Here is a 21414-nt window from a genome sequence, read left to right as displayed (position 1 = left end):
ATAACTTTGTATGACATATAAAAGAATTTACTTAATTTTTTTCAAAATTTCTGAATTTGACCTAGGGGGGCCATGAAAGAAATTCTGATGCTTTAGGGTGCTGTGATTTGAAAAAATTTGGGAACCACTGGGTTAGGCTCAGGCACTAGGAGTAGGGTAAGGATGTGGGGATTTCATGCCCAACACATCGAAATGTACTAGACAAAGTTTGACCATTTGCAAATATTTACTGGAGACGGTTTATATAAACAGATTAAAATCTCAGAAAAAGAGAAGGTTTTGATAAATCTTTTATTTCAGTTTTACAAAAACAAATGTTGAAATTTAACGAACTCTTAAAATCAAAAAATTAGCCTGCGTATTCACAATTAAAGAAAATTAAATGCTTTTAGAAGTTGCTTCTGTTTATCCCGCCTCTACTTCCCAAAGGAACTCCTGCAAAAGAGGAGAAAATGCCATTAAAATGTGCCTTAAATGAGAGTAAAGGATGCCTGTTATTCATAAAGCCTTTTTTTGAGTGAGGCTAAACCCACCCCACAGGAAAAAAAGTTTAACCCCTTCACGACATTTGACGTACATGTACGTCATGGTCGGGAAGTACTTCCCGACATTTGACGTACATGTACGTCATGGATTCTAACTGTCACTGCGTCTATAGACGCGGTGACAGTTAGGAGATGTCTGCTGTCCCTGACAGCAGACATCCCCCCTCGTCGCCCAGGGGGGGCAGGGGTGCCCCCCCCGGTCGGCGATCGCTGTGATTGGCTGTTCAAATCTGAACAGCCAATCACAGCGTTTCCTGTGTTACCGGCGGCTAAGCCGCTCGGTAACACAGAAAACGGTGGTGATCGGTGCAGCACCGATCACCACCGAGCGGCAGCACCCCCCTCCCACCCGCCGGGCACTCACCCGGCAGCAGCAGCAGCTCCAGCGGCTCCACCGCTACGTCCGGAGCGCACGCTGCGCTCCCCTCCTCCCCCCCGCAGCAGCAGCAGCAGCAGCATCATGCTGCTGCTGGAAAAGTGAAAAATTAAATAAAATTAAAAATAATGTGCAAATGTGTGTGTGTATATATATATATATATATATATATATATATATATATATATATATATATATATATATATATATATATATATATACATACACACACACACATATATATATATATATATATATATATATATATATATATATATGTGTGTGTATATATATATATATATATATATATATATATATATATATATATATATATATATATATATATATATACACATATATATACACATATATATATATATGTGTGTGTGTGTGTGTGTGTGTGTGTGTGTGTGTGTGTGTGTGTGTGCGTATACCGCACCGATCACCAACGATCGCCAGCCCCCCCCCCCCCCCCCCCTCCCACCCGGCAGCCCCCCTCCCTCCCACCCACCCGGCTGCCGCAGCGCCAGCACCCCTCCCACCCCCCCGCCAGCCGCAGCGCCAGCCCCCCTCCCAAAGCTGGTGACCAAAATGGGGTCACTTGTGGGGGGGTTCCACTGTATTGGTGCTTCGGGGGTCTTGCTAATGCGACATAGCACCCGCCATTCATTCCACCACCAAAAATCACTCCTTCCCTTCTGAGTCCTGCCATGCACCCAACTGGTATTTTTTGGTCACATGTGAGGCATTGCCGTACCCGGGAGAAATTGGGGCACAGATTTTGGGGTGCTTTGTCTCCTTCATTCCTTGTGAAAATTAAAAATTTTGAGCCAGAACTGCATTTTTGTGTAAAAAATTAAATTTTTTTACACAAAAATGCAGATCTGGCTCAAAATTTTTCATTTTCACAAGGAATGAAGGAGACAAAGCACCCCAAAATCTGTGCCCCAATTTCTCCCGGGTACGGCAATGCCTCACATGTGACCAAAAAATACCAGTTGGGTGCATGGCAGGACTCAGAAGGGAAGGAGTGATTTTTGGATTTTGCAGCACAGATTCTGGTTGAATGACCCCCGAAACACCCATACAGTGGAACCCCCCCACAAGTGACCCCATTTTGCAAACTACACCCCTCAGGGAATTCATCTAGGGGTATAGAGTACATTTCAAACCCCCCGGGGTTTCACCAATTTTGATACAACTGAGCTGTGAAAATTAAAAATTATTTTTTTTCATTTTCACTGCCCAGTTGTACCACAATTGGTGAAACCCCTGGGGGTTTGAAATGTACACTATACCCCTAGATGAATTCCCTGAGGGGTGTAGTTTGCAAAATGGGGTCACTTGTGGGGGGGTTCCTAACTTTTAGCATCTTATGGTGCCTAGAAACCTACATGGTGCCTAAAAAATAATCTCATAAAAAGGAGTCTCCAAAATCAAGTAGGTGCTCCTTCTATTATGAAGCCTGTGGTTTGGTCACCGTGCACACTAGGGCCACATATAGGATATTTATGAAAACCAAAGAATTGGGGGAATCAATTTTTAGTCACATTTCTCTAGTAAAATGTACTGTGTTCCTTAGAAAAATGTATTAAAATTGAAAATCCGAAAAAAAAATGAAATTTTGAAATTTCACCTACACTTTGTTTTAATTCCTGTGAAACACCTAAAGGGTTAACAAACTTCCAAAATGCTGTTTTGAATACTGTGAGGGGTGCAGTTTTTGAAATGGCATCATTTATGGGGGTGTCTCACATACAAGTCCCTCAAAGTCACATCAGAACTGAACTGGTCCCTAAAAAAATCAGTGTTTGAAATTTTCTTGAAAATTTGAGAATTTGCTAGTCATATTTGAAGCCTCCTAGTGTCCAAAAAAATTAAAAGGAAGTTGAAATAATGATTGCAACATAAAGTAGACATATGGTCTTTGTTAGTTATTAACTATTTTGAGTGGTATGATTATTTGTCTCACAAGCAGAAAATGTGACATTTTGCATATTGCTAAATTTTCAATTTTTTCACGATATTTTGGTATTTTTCACAAAAAAACACAGACTGTATCGACCCAAATTTACCACTAACTTGAAGTACAATGTGTCACGAGAAAACAATCTCAAAATCACTGGGATAAGTAAAAGCAAAAAAAAGTTATCCCCACTTAAGTGAGACATGTCAGATTTGAAAAAAAGGGCTCTGTCATGAAGGCACAAACTGGCTCTGTCATGAAGGGGTTAACCACGAAAGGAGTCAGACATGACAATTATGAGTGGGGGTTTTACAGGGGTGCCAACTGAGGTGATCTGGCGTATACTCAGTCCACCAGATAAAGTTTAATTCACATACCATCCCTCAGTTTGTAATATGAAGCAATGAATAGCTACAGATAATAGAGTGAATTTCTAAATGACCAGCTCCTATTTATAGAACCACACACCTCTTTGTCTGTTAAACTGACGACCACGGACACCAGGTCTTCCACCTTGAGGATGAAGCCTCACTCTTCTCAGAGGCTTTGTTTGGCTGCTGCTCGTGTCTACATGAAATAAGATAAAAAATTGGAATTACTTTATTTTCCATATGAGTATTACAAAACATCTTCGATGTATACTAAAGAAACCGCAGCTGCTTATCCGTTGTTCTTGCGAAAACTTTAAAAAGCAGAATTTTGGCATATTTTGACTTATTGGAGCAATTTTTACATTTAGGTCAAACACATTGAATAGCAGAGGCTTTTGCTTTGTAAATATACCCCATATTGGTCTGTGTACTAAGCTATGGCGAGAGAGAAATTACCAATCAATCATCTCCTAACTACCATGTTACAGGATGTATTTTATAAATTAGTTATAATATGAGCTGGTTGGCAGTAAATTCACTTGATGTAGAAACAGCCGTCTTGCCGAAAAGATGGCAGTTATCTACATTAATAGGTGGGAAGGGGTATCCAGTGCTAGCCGTTTTTTTTCCGACCTGCTGAAAACCAGGTGGATTGGCTGAATAGCCGCAAATCCACCTGCTATTGATGGAAACACAAACAAAATCAGAAAGGTTTTGGCCATGTTTCCAGCAAGCTCAATCCAACATGAAAATATGTCGGATTGAAGCAAAGAGGATGGAGCCAGGTGAGCACGGCACTGCCCTACTGTCTTGCCTCCCGTACCCTCCCGCCACCGCGCTCACCCGGTCCCCACACCGGCCGGGTGAGCATCAATCAGTGGTCAAAATCAGACATCTGGATTTGGCCGCTGCATTGAATAATTCAAATTCAGTCAAAAGAATTTTGGAATGGATCAGACATCCATTGAATATACCCCTTTATCCACTTTCTCTCTCCCCAAGTCTTGGTACATAGACCCCATAGTGTCTAAAATACAAATACCTGGATTTTAACAATACAATACTTCCAAAAAGCCACAACACGTTGAAAATATATTTCAGACTTGATTTATGCATTCCACCTGTAATCCTGCCGCTCAACCAACAATTTCTATATTAGGGTAAGCAGGGTAATGCCACAGCCGGGGGGGGGGGGGGGGGGGGGACTTTTTTATACAAGTCCCCTCACCCCGTCCCCCCATAGCATTAACCCCCTGACCAGTCAGCCTGGGCAGGGGTCCTGGACACCCCAACTCCAGAATTTACCTACCGGGCTCAAAGCCTGGAGCGGTCCCCAGTGCCTTTGGTGCACCAGTGGTGCACACCTTTTCTATATTAGTGGTATGCCTGGAAATTTTCCGGGCATACCACTCAAGGGGGTTAACAGTGATACTAAAGATAATGCAACTGCTGACATAATGTCAAACATTCCAATGTTGGCATTACTGAGGTTGACAGTTTAACCATATTGACATCATGGGGGAAATTTACTAAGAATAAGATTTTTAGTATTCGTATTCTTAGCTGTTCTAGCCGTATGCAAATTTGTAATCCGGAGGGGAATTTACAAAGCAGCCAAATTCTACTGCTTTGTATCTTCCAATGGCGTATAAATACGTATTCGCAGCCGAATATACGGCCACTAAAAACGAATTCTTATAGGCAGCCTGCACAGATCAGTCAGATTACTATGCCTAGGGGTCCCCCGTATTTTAAGAACCAGCACCAGGCCCAACCAGCCAGCAGGGTAATGCCACAGCCGGGGGGGGGACTTTTTATACAAGTCCAATAGGTAGGCTTACGCATTTCACTGCATCAAGCTGCAGTATAAAGCTACTTAAGACTACCGCGTTTCAGCTTTTTTTCATATGAAGTTCTGTGGGCTTCATCTGAGACTGCACATTTTAAACTAATTCCGGTTTGGTTTTAGTCCCAGCACGATACTGCCTCTTGAGTCACTTACATAGCTTTCTCTGGTGTGAATTAAATATAGTGCCTGACTAAGCAGTTGCATAGGTTATCTAAACTTGTGCTGCCATTAAACAGACAAGGAAGTGTGAAAGGCTTTCAAAAGTTTACAGCTCTTTTAATAACCTGTCCTCTAAAATGAAGTTACCTGCAGATGAAGTAGGAGGATCTTGACTAGTGCACGGTAGGTCACTTCCAGAGGCTTGCACAGGCTCGTTCTGGTCGCGTTTCCATTTCTAATGTTGCCTCTGCGCCAACTCCTATAAAATTAAAAATATTAAAATAAAATACATCCCTTTCACCTACAGTATATAAGAATGTATTCATACACACAAAAGTATTAAACTAGACAGGGCCTAATTAAAAGGTAGCAGGTGCCCTAGGCTAATACACATGTAATGCTGCAAACACACGTGTATGGGTGCTCAGAGACTTTCTATTCACACTGCCCATGTGCATGTAACGAAGGTTACACAACTGGCATCTATTGCTGGCATGTGAAGAAGGCTTTTACTTTATGCTGCCCAGCTGGCACTGTAGACCTGGCAGTCACCTTAAGAACCGTTACCCCCCACAGTACATCGGGACAGGTGATAGCCAACAAGCATAGAATAAAGCAGACCTTAATTTAATCTTCAGCTGTCACCTGCAATATATTTTCAGGTTCAGTGAGATTCGACTATAGGAGGAGGTATTTGCAAAATATGCACCTTCAAACCAGGACTTAATCAAGCCACATTTCCACCATTATGACTTATGGAATGGGCAGAAACCAACCACTAGTGGAACAGTTAATTGGGAAAAAGCACCATCTGCAGGTGGTGTGAAACACTTCACAGCACAGTATTGGCAATACCAGTGTCACGACTGAGCTGAGACTCGCCATCCACGAGACGCCTGCATACAGGGAATGCAATGGGTTGCATGAGGTGCGAGACCATACAACCCGGCACTGGCGGAACCCAGTGGACTTAATGCTGCACGCATCGGTTAACATTTGCCTTTACAGTGCCGACTGCACCAAGTTGCAGAACTCTCCCACCGTCTCTTCACCAACAACCATATTGGGTATTGGAAGTGAATATGCTAATTGAATACATATATTGACAGTCCCATAAATGGACCGGCATATTGATATGCGTTTTATTTAGTCATATCCACAGGTTTACATGAATTATGTAGAAGGATATATTTATTCTCCACACTATCCAATGCGCTGTTCCTTTTTTTTTTTTTTTTTTTTGCAGTTTCTGGTACTTCTGTATCTACATAGTGTTACTACATTATTTTTAGGGCGACTGCAAATGGAATTAGCGAGACTTTTCCTAGTATTTTATTATGTATAACCCTCCCCTTTTAGAATGTAAGCTCTCACGAGCAGGCCCTCTCTCCTCTTGTGCCTTTCTTAGAATATATAAACCTCTGCCACCCTGATGATTGCTTCAGTCCTGTCCCCTGATGCAACTATCCATTTTTACCATGTACTTGTCCTAAACTGTCTTGTACTGTAATTTGATATGTGTTTTTGCTCCTAATTATGCTTTGTAAAGCGCTGCGGAATCTGTGTGCGCTATATAAGAAACTGTTAATAAATAAATAAATAAATGTATTGACATTTTATTGTACAACTATAGTGACTTTGGCTAGTGCTGCAATTTCTCCCATTTATTTTAGTGGATCCTGGATTCACCTGCCCAAAGACTGAGCCCCTTTGGTTTGCCCCATTCAAGTACCTAGCTGACAAAGAAGTATAAAACAATAGTTAGAGCAAAGAACCACAGCCTAGAAGTCGATTAAGAAGTCAGGTTGATGGCGGTGACTATGCTGCAATCACAAGGACACTGTGCACAGTTGACACTTAATTGGGGAATATACAGTGGGCCAGTAACTTAAGATACAGATGGGAAGAGGAACATAAAACAGGTCTGTAAGAAAGCGGCCATTCTTGAACACTCCTGTACCAAAATGACCAGACTATGGGAAGGAAGTTTTATTTAGTAAAATGGCAATTGCAAGATACATGTTTGGCAAGCAATTACGTCTACATATAAATACATTATGTTTAACAAAGTAAAAGGTCATTTTATTTTAGTTTATTTTACTGCCTAATTTCTTTTTCCGCCTAAAACAAACCAACATGGTTTTGGCTAGGGTGATTGCTATGATACAGTTCTAAGTTTGTTTTCTCATTTAGCAATTAAACCAAACTGTTACAAAATGTTTAAAGCAGAGTGTACCCTTCAGATTCCGCTCCGCAAACACTTCATCTCCTTCATTCTGTTGTGCCTGACTCAACAGCTGTAGAAACATTTCCAGTAGAAGTTGTTACCATTGGAAAGGACTGGGGAGGCGTGATCAGAAGTATCAGCACTGGGGTTTTCTGCAAAGACTGAAACTACAAGACAGAGCACTCCATCACAATTCTGAAGCAAAAGATAAAACAGAACCCTATTCGCTGCATCATCTGCCTCTCAGGACTGCCCACCTGCCCCAGCACCTGACCAGATATTGACTTACTTCAACCAAGGTGCATGTGCCTGCCATGCCATTCAGTGCAAACCACGATCTGGCCTATGAATTATTTAGCTAACGTTAAAGCATTAAGGATATATTTACAGACTACACTACTCACCTAAAAATCTTTAAGAACAATACAAATGTAGTTATGCTTAATATTTATTAGTACAGTCATACCTGGTGCTGCAACCTGAAGGGGTGTTGTTGGAACACTGCGACCACCTGATTCTTCTTCATGAGCCAGGAAAAGAGGAGTTTCATACATTCCTAAGCCTGTTAACATATAAACATGTATGTATTAGCATTCCTAACATTTTTGTTCATGGTAAGAAATACTCCATGTAATAATATACTGCATACAGATAGGAGTATACATAATGGATTACCAGTTAAATTGTGAGAAACTTTCATGGAAGAACAATTTTAACAAAAATAACAGACCTGAAACAGCCATATCAAGATTGCTACTGGTATCTACAGAGCTCACCTCCTTGAGATGCTAGCTGGCCAAGGTCAGAGTGGCTGGAACTAGCCTGAGGCATATCTTCTGGTGGCCCAAAGCGGAACCGAGGGACTCCTGCAACTTGTGGTGAACTGAAAATATTCAGTGCAAAAGTGTTTAACGTTTCAATTATTTCCTTTGCCCTTATTTTTCTTACAAATAAACAATGTAGAATATGTGCAGAATTTAAAGTAAATGTGGTTAATAAAGTTTCTTCTATAGCGCAGCAAAGCCCTGACAAGTCAAGGTTTCAACATCTGGAATTACTGCAAGGCATCCTTATACTGTTCCATCGTATAACTCAAAGGGGTGATACTTAAAATGCAAAGATGAATAATTCAAATATGTGGTCATCACAGGATTAGGCTACATTTCTTCTGCACATTGTTGACTGTTAACCTGACTTACTTGGCTGTGAAACTTCTTCTATTCATATATTTCCAATAAATAGTGTCACAGTATTATTATACAATAACTTTAAGAGCAGAATTCACGGTACTTATATGTTAGTCGGGCACCCACTAAGCTATTTGCTTAATTTTCCGTGTACGCTCGCCACGTTTCGGCTCGGTGGCTCACTGCGCTCGCTACACTCTATACAATCAACTCCATGCCGACCTGAATAGTGGGGTATGAGCGTACTAACTATAGTGGGCGCCCAACTAACATAAGTACCGAATTCACTAACTTATTTTATCGACCGTGTGTACACACCATAACTCATAGCATTACAGGATTTCATCGTAAACCGTAAATAAATATAGAAGAGGAAACTACACACTCTAAAGCAGGGATGGGGAACCTTTGACCCTCCCGCTATTGAATTACACATCCCTACAAAACCTACTGAATTGCTTCAGCAAAGCCATCTGTGCGATGAGGAACAACAAGGGTTGGTGTGCTCGGCACTGTACGGTCTTCATCATCAAAGAAATGTTGCTGTGCCGCAATAAAAAAATACAAAATAAAAAGTATTAAGCCAAAAGACTACATCAAAAGAAATGCATGTCAATGTTGGGTGGCCTATATAAGATAAAGCTTACACAATACTGTACTAAAAAATATATGTATATTAATGTATTCCATTTACATTAAAACCTTTTCCAGAGTCTAGTATGGACAATGGATCATTTAGCCATACAGTGCTGACAAGGACCTTGGGCAGAGAGTTTTGTGTAGACTTATCTGCAAGCTACTGTAGCAGACTTTACTTCCCCAAAATAGATGACATCTCATGCTGAGGTCGGTATTTTATCAGCGCCAAACATTTGCCTCTCGCCCCTAAAAACTTGTCATTTTTGAACGATCGCCTTTAACCAGCTATCCAATTTATTGATGTCCAGTTTTCGGGTCATATTACACAGGATATTGGGATAAGAATACAGATCCCCATGTGTTATTGCGGCTCTGGGGGCTGGATTAAGCTTTGCGTATGAGGTACTTGAAGCATAATACATGACAAGTGCTCGGTTTTGCGGCTAACTGAACAGCCTCTGACAAAACAAAAATACTAAGTGTGTGGAAACCAATCAATATTTTGCGATTAGGAAAGCAATTCAGTCTCATATTTCCACAAAAGCAGCCAAAGCAAAGACACTACTGGAAGTCAGCGTAATTTGCAACTTTAGTCAGCCAATTTTAAGCTGGTTCGTATTTTTTTTTTTGCGTGTGTTGTTTTGACAGAAAAATACAGAAGTTTCCAAGAGGCCACTCGTGACAAAACTGGATGAGTTTGAACTTTTGGACATTAATCTAGAAAAGTACATACTATTTTCGCCAAGCTCTATACCCCAGTGTCATCAGATATGAAGGACAAAGTAAAATATGTACAAGTTTTAAAACCGTTAAGTATATATCCGTGGAGAAATCAGAAAGCTCACATGAAAATAAAATCAGTTAAAATAAAGCGTGCATAAACATCAAAGGAAAATGTAGAAGATAAGATACCCACAGAGTATTTAATGGGTGAATAAAAATATATATACAATTCTGCTTACCATGCCACCTAAGCCAGGTGTAAGCTGAAGACCACGTCCTACAGACTGTCTGCGGGTCACCTGAATCCTCTAAACAGAAAATATAAAAAATAAATACAAATATCTACAACAAAGTATCCATGAGGGATCTTTCCAAACCTAAAATGAGTGAAGATATATTAGAATCTTTTTCGGAAAAAGTACTATTGGACCCACACTACATCCCTCATGGATGTACATTACACTTCGGATTAGGGAAGACTACCAACATCTTGCATTTTGAAATCTACTATAAAGCATTCATGCATTTCTTGTACTTAATCAACTGCATTTAACTATGGACACCTGTACACATTGTAAATATACCAGGCAAGCATTGGGGACAAGGGCTAAAGTAAATGCTAGAGCAGGCATTCCCAACCACGGTCCTCAAGGCACACCAACAGTGCAGGTTTTGTAGATATCCAGGCTTGAGCACAGGTGACTTAATTATTATCTGAGGGATTCTGATTAAACCATCTATGCTGAAGCCTGGATATCACTAAAACCTGCACTGTTGGTGTGCCTTGAGGACCGTGGTTGGGAATGCCTGCACTAGAGTGATGTCAGAATAATTTGCAGTAGCCAAATGAAAAATTGGCTGCAATGCCAATGTGTAGCCACAATTACGCACTCATGCAGGTTGTAGTCGGCAATGAAGGATGGAACAATACAGGTCACTCTGTCCTTCACTACATCGTTTAGGGCAGGCATGTCCAACGTTGGCACTCCAGATGTTATGAAACTACACGTCCCAGCATGCTTTGCCACAGTTTTGCTATTAGAGAATGCTAAAACCATTGCAAAGCATGCTGGGATGTGTAGTTTCAAAACATCTGGAGGGCCAACGTTGGACATGCCTGGTTTAGGGTGTACGGGCAATAAGGCTTGGTCCTAGCTGAAGGAAATTCGGTAGTGCATACAAAGCTCAACTTCATCACCCTCTGCCCCATTACAGTGTCAAAGCCGCCGACACTACAAGAAACGCATTTCATTTAAAGATACAACCAAAGCCACACACAATATATAGGCTTAACACATATCATTGTAACCAGCATAAGCTGCTTGTATGTCCTATTTGCATCACTATGTGACTACATCACATAACAGGAAAAGGCACATGAAGAAGCTTGGCACTACCGCATCACACTGTGCCCATGCTCCTCATAACGTGACTTTTAGTGCACAGAGGATAGATTTATGTAGACTCATCTGTAAGCATAGGTGAAAGCAGCTGCCCATTAGTAGACTACTACTAATATTTTATTTTTATTTATTAACGTTTCTTACACAGAGCAGAAAATCCCATTGCGCTTTAGGTAGGAGGGTATTACTACTTTACGTTAACAGAGCATAAGTGCATATGTTCATAACGCCGAAATGAAATTATATGAATGTTGACCATCCATTCATGTCGGCATTCAGACTATGTTGACAGTTTGATGTTGACATGGTGAACTTTCACATTCTGAATGTTAACTTTGTATACCATAGACAGAGGAAAGCGCAAGACTTCACTAACGTGCTGATGGATTTAGTAAAAAGAGTGGAGGAATAGGGCAGTATAGAAGTTGCTCATAGCAACCAATCGGATTTCATTAAGAATGAGAATTGATCGTCATTAGAAGAGTCGGTGTAGGGAGTCAAACACGTCCTAAGTGGGACAGAGCTATTTACTGTATGAGGTGGGTGTAAGCCTGCATAATGTCCCATTAGCATGGGTCAGGAAGTGCTACAGACAAGTGTGACTATAAAACGCAGCATTAGAGGAAAAGCAAGACAAAGCAACATGGAACATGAGTCTGGGGTTGGTAAGCTTTCTTGTAAAAGTCTAAGTTAGTTTATCTCAGCAGTAAGCTAAAAGTTTGTTGCAGTTAAATGCACCATTATGAATATTTGCCTATTTCTGAAGATCATAAAATAATTCCTATTCGGCCATGCTAGATGTGTTGGAGACACTGCAAACTTTGATTATGGTCAGATATTATAATGCTTAAGGCCAGATGTATCAAGCGTCAAAAAGTGATCAAGTGTACAATGATAAACAACCAGCTCCTACCTGACATTTTGTCAAACCCCACTGTAACATGACAGTTAGGAATTGATTGGCTGGATGTTTATCACACTCCACTTTATCACATTTTCAAGCTTGATACATCTGGCCCTTAGTATGTTACTGAAGAAGATTTATAATATTACAAAAAGATTCACTGGCACCTGAGCTGGTGGTCCAAGCTCTTGAGGTGGAGCATGGATTGTCAAACGTGGAGGCAGAGGATGTGGTGGTCTACGAGGTGAATGTGGGGGACGGGGTCCCGGTCTGTCAGAAGCAGACGATGGCTGTTCCCTTGCTTCTTGCGGAAGTGCGGATTCTGTCGTTCCTGCACCAGCTTCACCTATAGAAATGTTATCAACAAATTCGTCAAGATATATAAAGGATACTCTCAATCTTAAAAACAAAACTAAAGCCAAATTCAGAATCATTTGTGTTCAACATCATAGTTTGGAAGACATGAATTTCATTTGAAGCCTTTTCATATAGAACAAGAATCGCATAAGAAACGGGTGTAAATACTACTAGATATTATAAAATGCCAATGGTTCGTAAATATGAAATAAGCAATATCGAGTGTATTCCTGAAAATTCAATCTCTTTGGTAACTCTAGAAACGGTTATATTTACTATATCCTACAACATGGGAAAAAAGGGAAAAGCTGTTTAATCTAACAAAAAAAATAAACCCATACCGCTATTCTGAGTCTCTGTAGGTCTCTGGCCAACATCACCAGTACTCATACTTTCCTCTGTTTCAGTACCTGGATCTGTTCCTTCAGGTCCCTAAATAAACAATTTAAAAACATTACAATCTGTAAAAGCAAAAAGTGATAGCATGGAGAACAGTTTAAAACATTAATTACTGATACTATGCATGACACGGACTATAAAAATATAGTGGCAGCAGCATAAACGCTTTACAGTTACCGTTTTCTGAAAAGCTGGGTGTTTTTTCTGTACCTGCTTATGGTAGCTACTTATTTCAACCTTCATTTTATTGTCTTACACTTCATAACAGCATCAGTTAAGTGCATTTTGGGATTACTGGTGCGAGCTGACATATGCGAAGACTCACATATGAGGGGTTATTTTGATTCACCTGGAAAGGCACAAACCATGGACAAAACCATATGCACTGCAGATTGGGTTGATGTAACATGTGCAGAGAGAGTTAGATTTGGGTGTTTTATTGTTTCTGTACAGGGTAAATACTGGACGCTTTATTTTTTCACTGCAATATAGATATCAATTTGAAGTACACCCCCACCTGGTGTACCATAGAGTGATTGTTCCTTTCCAAGTGAATCAAAATGGGGTTATTTTGATTCATAGGGAGGACAGGAGGCACTCAGCAGGACAGCTGCCAATTAGTGCAGAGATAAGTGGAGTTGCCAGCCTTTTATAGCCTCCTCCCTTCTGTGGCTTTCTAGGTAGGCAAGACCAACAGAATAGATACAGATTTATTAATGCACAGAGACCCCTTTTCTTTCATCTATGGCCTGCTTTTTGCAGCTCCTCCTGGGTGGTGCATATGCAAAATTCCCTTCACTCATTTTCGCTACATCTGTACCGGGAATTATATGCAGGATCAGTGGCAAAAATATTGATTCAGGCATATTCTTCCTGGGAGCACTCTCAACCACCACCACATCTAGGCCACACTGAGGTTTTTCTACCAACTAGGAGAAGTGTGAAGTTATTGAATAAAAATCAATTGAAAGGTTTATGTGAAAATGCAGAATGACTGGAAACACAAAGTTACACACCGCAGCATCATCTCCTTCATAGGTTTCATTTCCGTCAGCACTACCATCTTCCCCATTACTCTCATCCCCTTCATCACCCATGTCATCATCATCCTCTTCCTCATCATCCTCCTCCTCCTCTTCGTAACCGGGGATGTCCTGGGAGGGAAGTAGAAAATAAACAAATAAAAAAAAAGTCATCCTCACATTATTGCTTTAAATTTAGTATTTCCCCTCATAGCCGTTACGCAGGGAAAAAAGATACCTCTTGATCCCCTTCATTGTCATCATCCTCCTCTTCATCACTGTCTATGACAATGACATCATCACCCTTAGGAGTAGTGTCCTGGGAGGACTGCACATTTTGAGTCTGATCAGAAGACGGCGTTGCAGTATCCATAAGTGACTGGGAAGTCTCCTCACTGTCTGTAATGAGCGGATACTCCAAGCTACCAGTCTATAAATCATAACAAAGAGGGAAAACAATTACTAAAAACAATTAACATCTAGATGCATATTAACTACTAAAAAAGCTTTATGCACTAAACCACAATCAAGAATAAAAAAAAAAAAATGCATCTAGCCTCCTTTCCTGTTAAATAGCCCATGCCATGCTCACCACTTGTACCACTGCTCATAACGGCACTGAGCTGCGATGTCACAGTTTGCCGATATCACATTGCGGATACAATCGTGGCCTAACAAACAAGCCTAACAAGCACGAGTGGTCAAAATGTGGCAACGATGACCTTGGCTACATATTTAACTTAAAATGTTGTATGCGGGCGAAGCCACAGTAGGATGAAACATACCCTTTCAATCAGCATAAGCCGTGTGTGTGTCCTATTTGTGTGACACTTGCACACATGCTAGTAGCAGAACATACATTGTGTAAGGTGTAATATATATATATAGATATATATATAGATAGAGAGATGTATCAGGGTGGCACTCCATCTTTACTTTAAACCAACAACCCATTTAAGCAATGCAAAATGCATTGTGAGATATTACTATATTATTCTGGAAAAACTTTTGCAGCATAGGCTTGCAGTTGACTCCAACTCCCCCACTAGTGACTAAACTAACTTACAAACCTAGGAAAGAAGAAGCTGGTCCATAGGATGAAGCACTGTTACTGCGTGAAATGAACCCCCCTGCGGAGTTGAACTAAAAAATGGCCACCATCAGTGCAGCGCACATTGCAACAACCGACAGCCGCTGCTAGACATTGCTCAGCGGTGTGTCTGCAGAGATCAGCGGTTATAAAAAGGGCACGGCGTGGCGTCCTGTGATAGACGCTTAAAGGGAACAACAAGTTCTTAACCTCCTTCCTGGCAGCTCCAGCATCCCCACCTTCAATCGCTCCCATTCAAACTATTCAGCACCAGCGTCCCCACCATGGACCACTCCTAAGAGTCAACAAACTCAGGAAGTGCTTTCCTTGGGTTTGGCTGTCCAAGCTCTGTAGCACATTTCCAGAGAAGATCTCCTGCAGGTATTTTTAGGTAGAAGGGCTAAAGGAGATCTCCTACATAGGGGTTTATTCAATTAGCATAAAGTTATTTGACCTGTGTGGAAACTAAGTGTTCCTCTTACCTGTGTTAGTGTATCCTGCGATTCCGGGTCAAAGCTATGAGATTCTGGCTCAGGAAGTTCTTCTGCCAAAATTTCCTCCTTAAAAAATATAAAAAAATGTATTGGAAAAAAAAAAAAAAGGGAAGACAAGAATGGAAATTAAGAAGTGAACTTAAATGAACCATTGTCCCTATAACTGTTTTTAGGACCTATATGGCAGTATATTGTATAATTAGATTAGCGACCTTTCAGCTGGAAAGCATCTCCAACTCTCCTGTGATCTTAAACCAGCATCTGTCATTTTCAAGAAAATCTACTATGAAATAGTACCAGATCTGATCAATGCAACAAGACTCTGGTTTCAGGCAGGTGAACAAAGATATCACAGTATGCAAAACCCTTAAACACATGCCAACCAACCTCTGGTTCCACTCTCTGTACAGTCCTAAGCTTCTTATTTACAGGTATATCTGAATCTTCAACTAACTGCTCAGTAGTTTCCGTAGCGCTCTCTTCTCCCTCTTCGCGCGGACGCTTTGACAATGAAGATGTTGGTACTGCTGGAACTGAAAAGACGGTTATTTTAGGAAAAAATAAATAAAAAAAAAGAGAAACCTTAAGTGTGCTTTTTGAATAATTTAAAAGGTTGGAATTTGTAATTGGTTTTAAACTCACATGTATTAAATAATGAGGAAGTTGATGGTCTCTCCATAGGAGCACTTTGGACAACTTCTACAGAGGGTTCTGGAGTGCAGGGCTCTATAGCTGCATGTGACTGCTGTGTAGGCTGAACAAATGCAGTTTGCTGTTGAACAGCTGGAATGGGTTGGGAGAGGGATGACTGGACATTAGGACTAGTAGAGCGAACAGATCCACTTGTGCTTCCAAAGACAGTAACATGCTCCAAAAGACCTTCTGACTGCACTGCTACATGTAAGAAAAGACAATGTGAGCAAATTAAAAAGTATGTACTTGGAATATGTCCAACTACAACGTAAATAAGCAAATAAAATACCTTCTTGTGTTTCCACTTGGGTTGTAGGCATGACTGTAGCTGTGGGTGTTGTAGTCGGAGTAGACACTACTGCAGGAGTGACCATAGGACGAATGCTAGCTCTTGGTGGTCTTTGTGCTGTAGTAACTTTACTTGGTGTAGCCACAACTGGAGTTGGCTTAATATTAGCAGTTGGGGGTTCACTCATACTTGCCCTGAAACATCAAATAAAAATGCAAGCTGTACATCTGAGATATTCTAAATAGGAAAAAAGTGGCCCAAATATAATAGGCTACCATTTGCTGGTCTCGGCATGAGAGAGATATCACAGCTAAAAAGAGGCAATCGGTTTTGCCACAAAATCAGGTTGTTTTTGCCTGAAACACTAATCTCTGCCTCAAATCTCTAGACCTGGGGCAGCCAACTCCAGTCCTCGAGAGCTACCAACAGTTCATGTTTCCAGATCTCCTCACAGAATCACAAGTGAAGTAATTAGCTCCACCTGTGGATCTTTTCAAATGTGTCAGTGAGTAATGAGTGCACCTGTGCAGCAACTAGGTTGTCTGGAAAATGTGAAATGTTGGTAGCTCACGAGGATTGGAGTTGGCTACCACTGCTCTAGACAGGATTTCTTTTACTGGTCCCATTGCAATTTGTGCAAGCATCTATTAAATACAAGGCAAAAGATGTTTGATGCACGGTTACAGCACATTATATGTGATATCCCACTTGTTGAATTAATCTTTCTAAAATGACGCACTTCTATTACTGTTCCTGTCCTGCAGGAACAAATGTAGGGTTTATAGTGCAGCAACCAAACAATGCAGTATCATCCCCCAACCATAGACCCGCTGGAAGGGGCAAGGTGAGTAGTAACACTTGTGGTCTAAAAAATGTATGCTCTATGCATTTCATTTAATGATAAAAGGCAAATTCCTAAAGATGCTGTGGTGCGGTAGCTTTGTAGCTGAAAAAAATTCTAAGGAAACCTCTGCTCTTAATTGTATTATTGGAATCTTTCAAATAATCACTGCCTTAAATCCTTTGGGGTAAACGCAATTGGGTCAATTACTGGACGTGTGGGACTTTGGGCAAGAAACCCTTTTTTTTAGAGTGGCAATTACTTCCAAGGTTAGCTTTCCTTTTCGTTTAATGCATCTTAAAAAACTAAAATCCTGTATGTCCAGCAACTCTCACATTTACCCACTTTACCCTGGTGTCAAAGCTGCTCAGCCAGGAGTGCAATTACTTTATAAACCTTGCCTTTCAGAAAAGAGAGAATTAGACTTAATGTATTAAAGAGAAAAAGGGAGGGAAAAATGGAGGTGGGAGGTGTGATCTGCATGCCGATCCGACCTCCGACTCAGGTCCGATGAACACATCAGACCTGAGGGGATGTCGCACACACTTGATTTGGGCCAATTTCTCGGTAGTCTATGGGTCCAAATTAAAAATACAAATAAAATGGTTTCAAGACAAATGAGGGAAAATAGAGTTGGTGTAGAGATTGAGTACTGCAATACATCTTCCTAATCCAGAGTTTCCATTGCACCAACAACCAGCCCCCCCACCAATATACGGATGAGCGAAATGTGCAGTTCACCATTACAGTAAAAATTATACAATTTATTATTTTTTTTTAAACTGGATTTATCCTTTCAAATTTTATTATACACTACAATCAAATGCAAGGTGCTAATATCTTAATGTTAATTTTACTTACATTCCTCTTTCTCCAGGTGCCGCAGTTGGTTTAACAGTGATCTGCCTCTGCTCAGGTGCCTGCAAGGAATACAGAACTTAATAATACTAGTTTAATAAACAAGTTCTACAAGTAATGACTCCACTACATTACCTTTGAAGGCTCCTGAGAATCATCTCTTTGCTCATGGTGCCGCTCTTGCTGCTCACGCAACTCTCTCTCCAGGCGACAAATACGTCCTTCATATTGCGATTTCAAAGCACTCATGCGGACATCCAGTTCCTCCCTCTGTTGATCGAGGGTAGCATTCCTCTGCTTCAATTCTTCATTATCATTTGTTAGTTGTTCCTTTAAAGCTTTTTAAAGAAACACATGATCACACAAGTTATTTATTATACCAATTCAATTGCATCTAGCAGTACATTTGATCAGAACAAACATTAACCCCTTCACGACATATGACGTATATATACGTCATATGGCCGTTGCGGGGGAATCAAGCCAGCTCACGGAGTGAGCTGGCTTGACAGAGAGCAGGTAATGGCTGTATATTACAGCCAGGTCCCTGCTCTCACGGCCACGAGCGGCGAGTTCGCCGATCGTGGCCGTTTAACCCTTTAAGCACCGCGGGCAAAGCGCCCGCAGTGCTTAAATAGCTGATCGGAGGGGGGGCGCCCCCCTCCGGCGCCGATCGGGGCCCCCCGCAGCGAGATCGGAGGGTGCCGATCGGTTGCCATGGTAGCCAGGGGTCTAATGTAGACCCCTGTGCTGGCCGTATATGCATACCTATTACATCCTGCCTCAGGCAGGATGTAATAGGAAGTGCATAAAATCACTACGTTCAGCCATAGAGCTCTATGGCTGAACCTAGTACAGGCGATCGCGCCCCCTAGTGGTCAAGTACACTAGGGGGCCTTGTAGTAAAAGTAAAAAAAAAAAAAAAAATAAAGTTTAAAAATAAAAAAAAATAAAAAAATATTAAAAGTTCAAATCACCCCCCTTTCCCCATTTTCCAAATAAAAATAAAAAAAAAATAAAAAAAATAAAACATATTTGGTATCGCCGCGTTCCTAAAAGTCCGATCTATTAAAATATAACATTAGTTATCCCGCACGGTTAAAGGCGTAAACGGAAAATAATCCCCAACGCCAAAACTACGTTTTTTGGTCGCATCGCGTACCCAAAAAAAAATAACTAAAAGAGATCAGAAAGTCGCCCATATCCCATAATGGTATTAATTAAAAAGTACACTTCAGCCCGCAAAAAATGAGCCCTCACCCAGGTCCGTAGGTGGAAAAATAAAAAAGTTATAAGCCGCAGAACATGGCGACGCAACGCAAATTAGAAAAACCGTAAAAGTTGCGATTTTTTTTTTTAGTGGTAAAACATAACGAAAACTATATAAGTTTGGTATCGCCAGAATCGTAACGACCCATAGAATAAAGATAACCCATCATTTTAAACGAACTATGAACTCCAAAAAAACCGTAACCAGCGCAAAATTGTGCAATGGCGGTTTTTTTTTTTTTTACCCCACATTGAATTATTTCCTAATTCCCCAGAATATTATACGGTATAGTAAATGGTACCATTACAAAGTACAACTTGTCCCGCAAAAAAAAAGCCCTCATGTGTCTATATAGCCGGAAAATTAAAAAAGTTACGCTTATTTGAACGCAAGGAGGAAAAAAAAAAAAAAATTACCTTAAAAGGCAATGTCGTGAAGGGGTTAACAAAATTAATGTTTAGTAGAATATACAGAATATATTATGAGCCAGTTAAAAAGGTGCAGAAACATTCATATCTATATTCCTTTATTTTGGAACCACTAGTGGTGGTAAGAAAGCCATTCACCTTTTATTTTCTACATTTACAAAAAAAAAGGGAAGACCTCGTCCGCATTGGTTATCAATTGGTACTAAACTAAATTAAACTAAATTGAGCGGTATACAAAGAAAATACATTTTGTCTGCACACAACCTAGATTTGTCTATTTTTCATATAGATTTATCAAGCCTCAAAATAGGATTTTAATACCTACCGATAAATCCTTTTCACCGTGTGAAATAATATCCCTGACCCAAGGGTCGAGGGAGGATGCATCCCACACATTGCTGAAATACTTCAGCCGAGCCCCCACCGCGAGAATATCCCGAGGTGGGAGGAGCCAGTCATGCAGCAGGTTTAGGCGTAGCTGCGCCTGTGCTACAGTCTCTAGTTGAAGAAGCCGCTGCCTTTCTGGGCTTACCTCGTGCGCCTCTATTGGCGATGGAGCCCCCCCTGGCCTTAGGCCTAAATTTGGAGGTCCGAAAGGACTGTTGTGTACCACCTGTAAAGGGGCATCTCACCAGAGTGGAAGCTGACGGGAGGAAGGTGGACTTACCAGCTGTAGCTTTTGAAATTAAGTAATCTAACTCACTCCCAAATAGCCGGTCCCCTGAGAAGGGGAGGCTTTCCACGCTGCGTTTGGAGTCCACGTCAGCGACCCACTGTCGCAGCCACAAGGCCCTGCGGGCCAACACAACCATGGCCGAGCTACGCGCGTTAATGGCTCCTAACTCCTTCTGTGCTTCACACATCATTTTAGCCGTGTCTTGGATATGACGTAGCTTTTCAGCCACATTAGGTACATCCATGTCACCCAGCAGGCCTGCTTGTGTCTGGCATGCCCATGTAAAGATAGATGTGCCAACCAGCAACTAGCAAGCACTGGGCGTTGGGACGCCCCACTGGCTGTATACATAGAAAACTAGATGGCACGGTAAAAGCTATCGACCGCGTCTTTTAAGGTCGAGGTACCTGGGACTGGGGGTACCACCTTTTTCGAAAGGCGGGATACCGAAGCATCCACTACAGGGGGTCCCTCCCACACCTTTCTGCCCGTGGGTCAAAAGGAAAGGCAGACTTAAAATGCGTGGATAACAAGAAACGTTTTTCTGGATTTTTCCAGGCAGCTTTAAACACATCCTCTAATTCAGACTGTTCAGGGAAGACAACATCTTGCCTCCTGTGCTACACAAAGAAGGGGTCCCCTTCAGCA

General features: G+C 41.1%; 1 protein-coding gene across 1 annotated transcript in view; it reads right to left on the bottom strand.

Moving 5' to 3' along the window:
* Nucleotides 1-272: 272 nt before the first annotated feature.
* TPR (translocated promoter region, nuclear basket protein) overlaps nucleotides 273-21414 on the bottom strand; it is a 101169-nt gene continuing 80027 nt past the window's right edge. Inside the window, 21 exon segments of the mRNA XM_083156752.1 lie at nucleotides 273-435; nucleotides 3356-3454; nucleotides 5414-5481; nucleotides 5483-5525; nucleotides 7503-7539; nucleotides 7541-7609; nucleotides 7611-7660; nucleotides 7960-8055; nucleotides 8270-8376; nucleotides 9132-9223; nucleotides 10282-10350; nucleotides 12517-12695; nucleotides 13048-13138; nucleotides 14122-14259; nucleotides 14366-14557; nucleotides 15700-15777; nucleotides 16099-16244; nucleotides 16354-16605; nucleotides 16694-16887; nucleotides 18396-18454; nucleotides 18528-18730. Coding sequence (XP_083012878.1) covers nucleotides 389-435; nucleotides 3356-3454; nucleotides 5414-5481; nucleotides 5483-5525; nucleotides 7503-7539; nucleotides 7541-7609; nucleotides 7611-7660; nucleotides 7960-8055; nucleotides 8270-8376; nucleotides 9132-9223; nucleotides 10282-10350; nucleotides 12517-12695; nucleotides 13048-13138; nucleotides 14122-14259; nucleotides 14366-14557; nucleotides 15700-15777; nucleotides 16099-16244; nucleotides 16354-16605; nucleotides 16694-16887; nucleotides 18396-18454; nucleotides 18528-18730 — 2309 coding nt within the window. The 3' untranslated portion in view covers nucleotides 273-388.

This window comes from Crinia signifera, chromosome 8 (genome assembly GCF_055691185.1).
Source record: "Crinia signifera chromosome 8, ASM5569118v1, whole genome shotgun sequence".
Classification (NCBI taxonomy): domain Eukaryota; kingdom Metazoa; phylum Chordata; class Amphibia; order Anura; family Myobatrachidae; genus Crinia; species Crinia signifera.
This window is presented reverse-complemented; position numbering and strand designations above follow the sequence as displayed.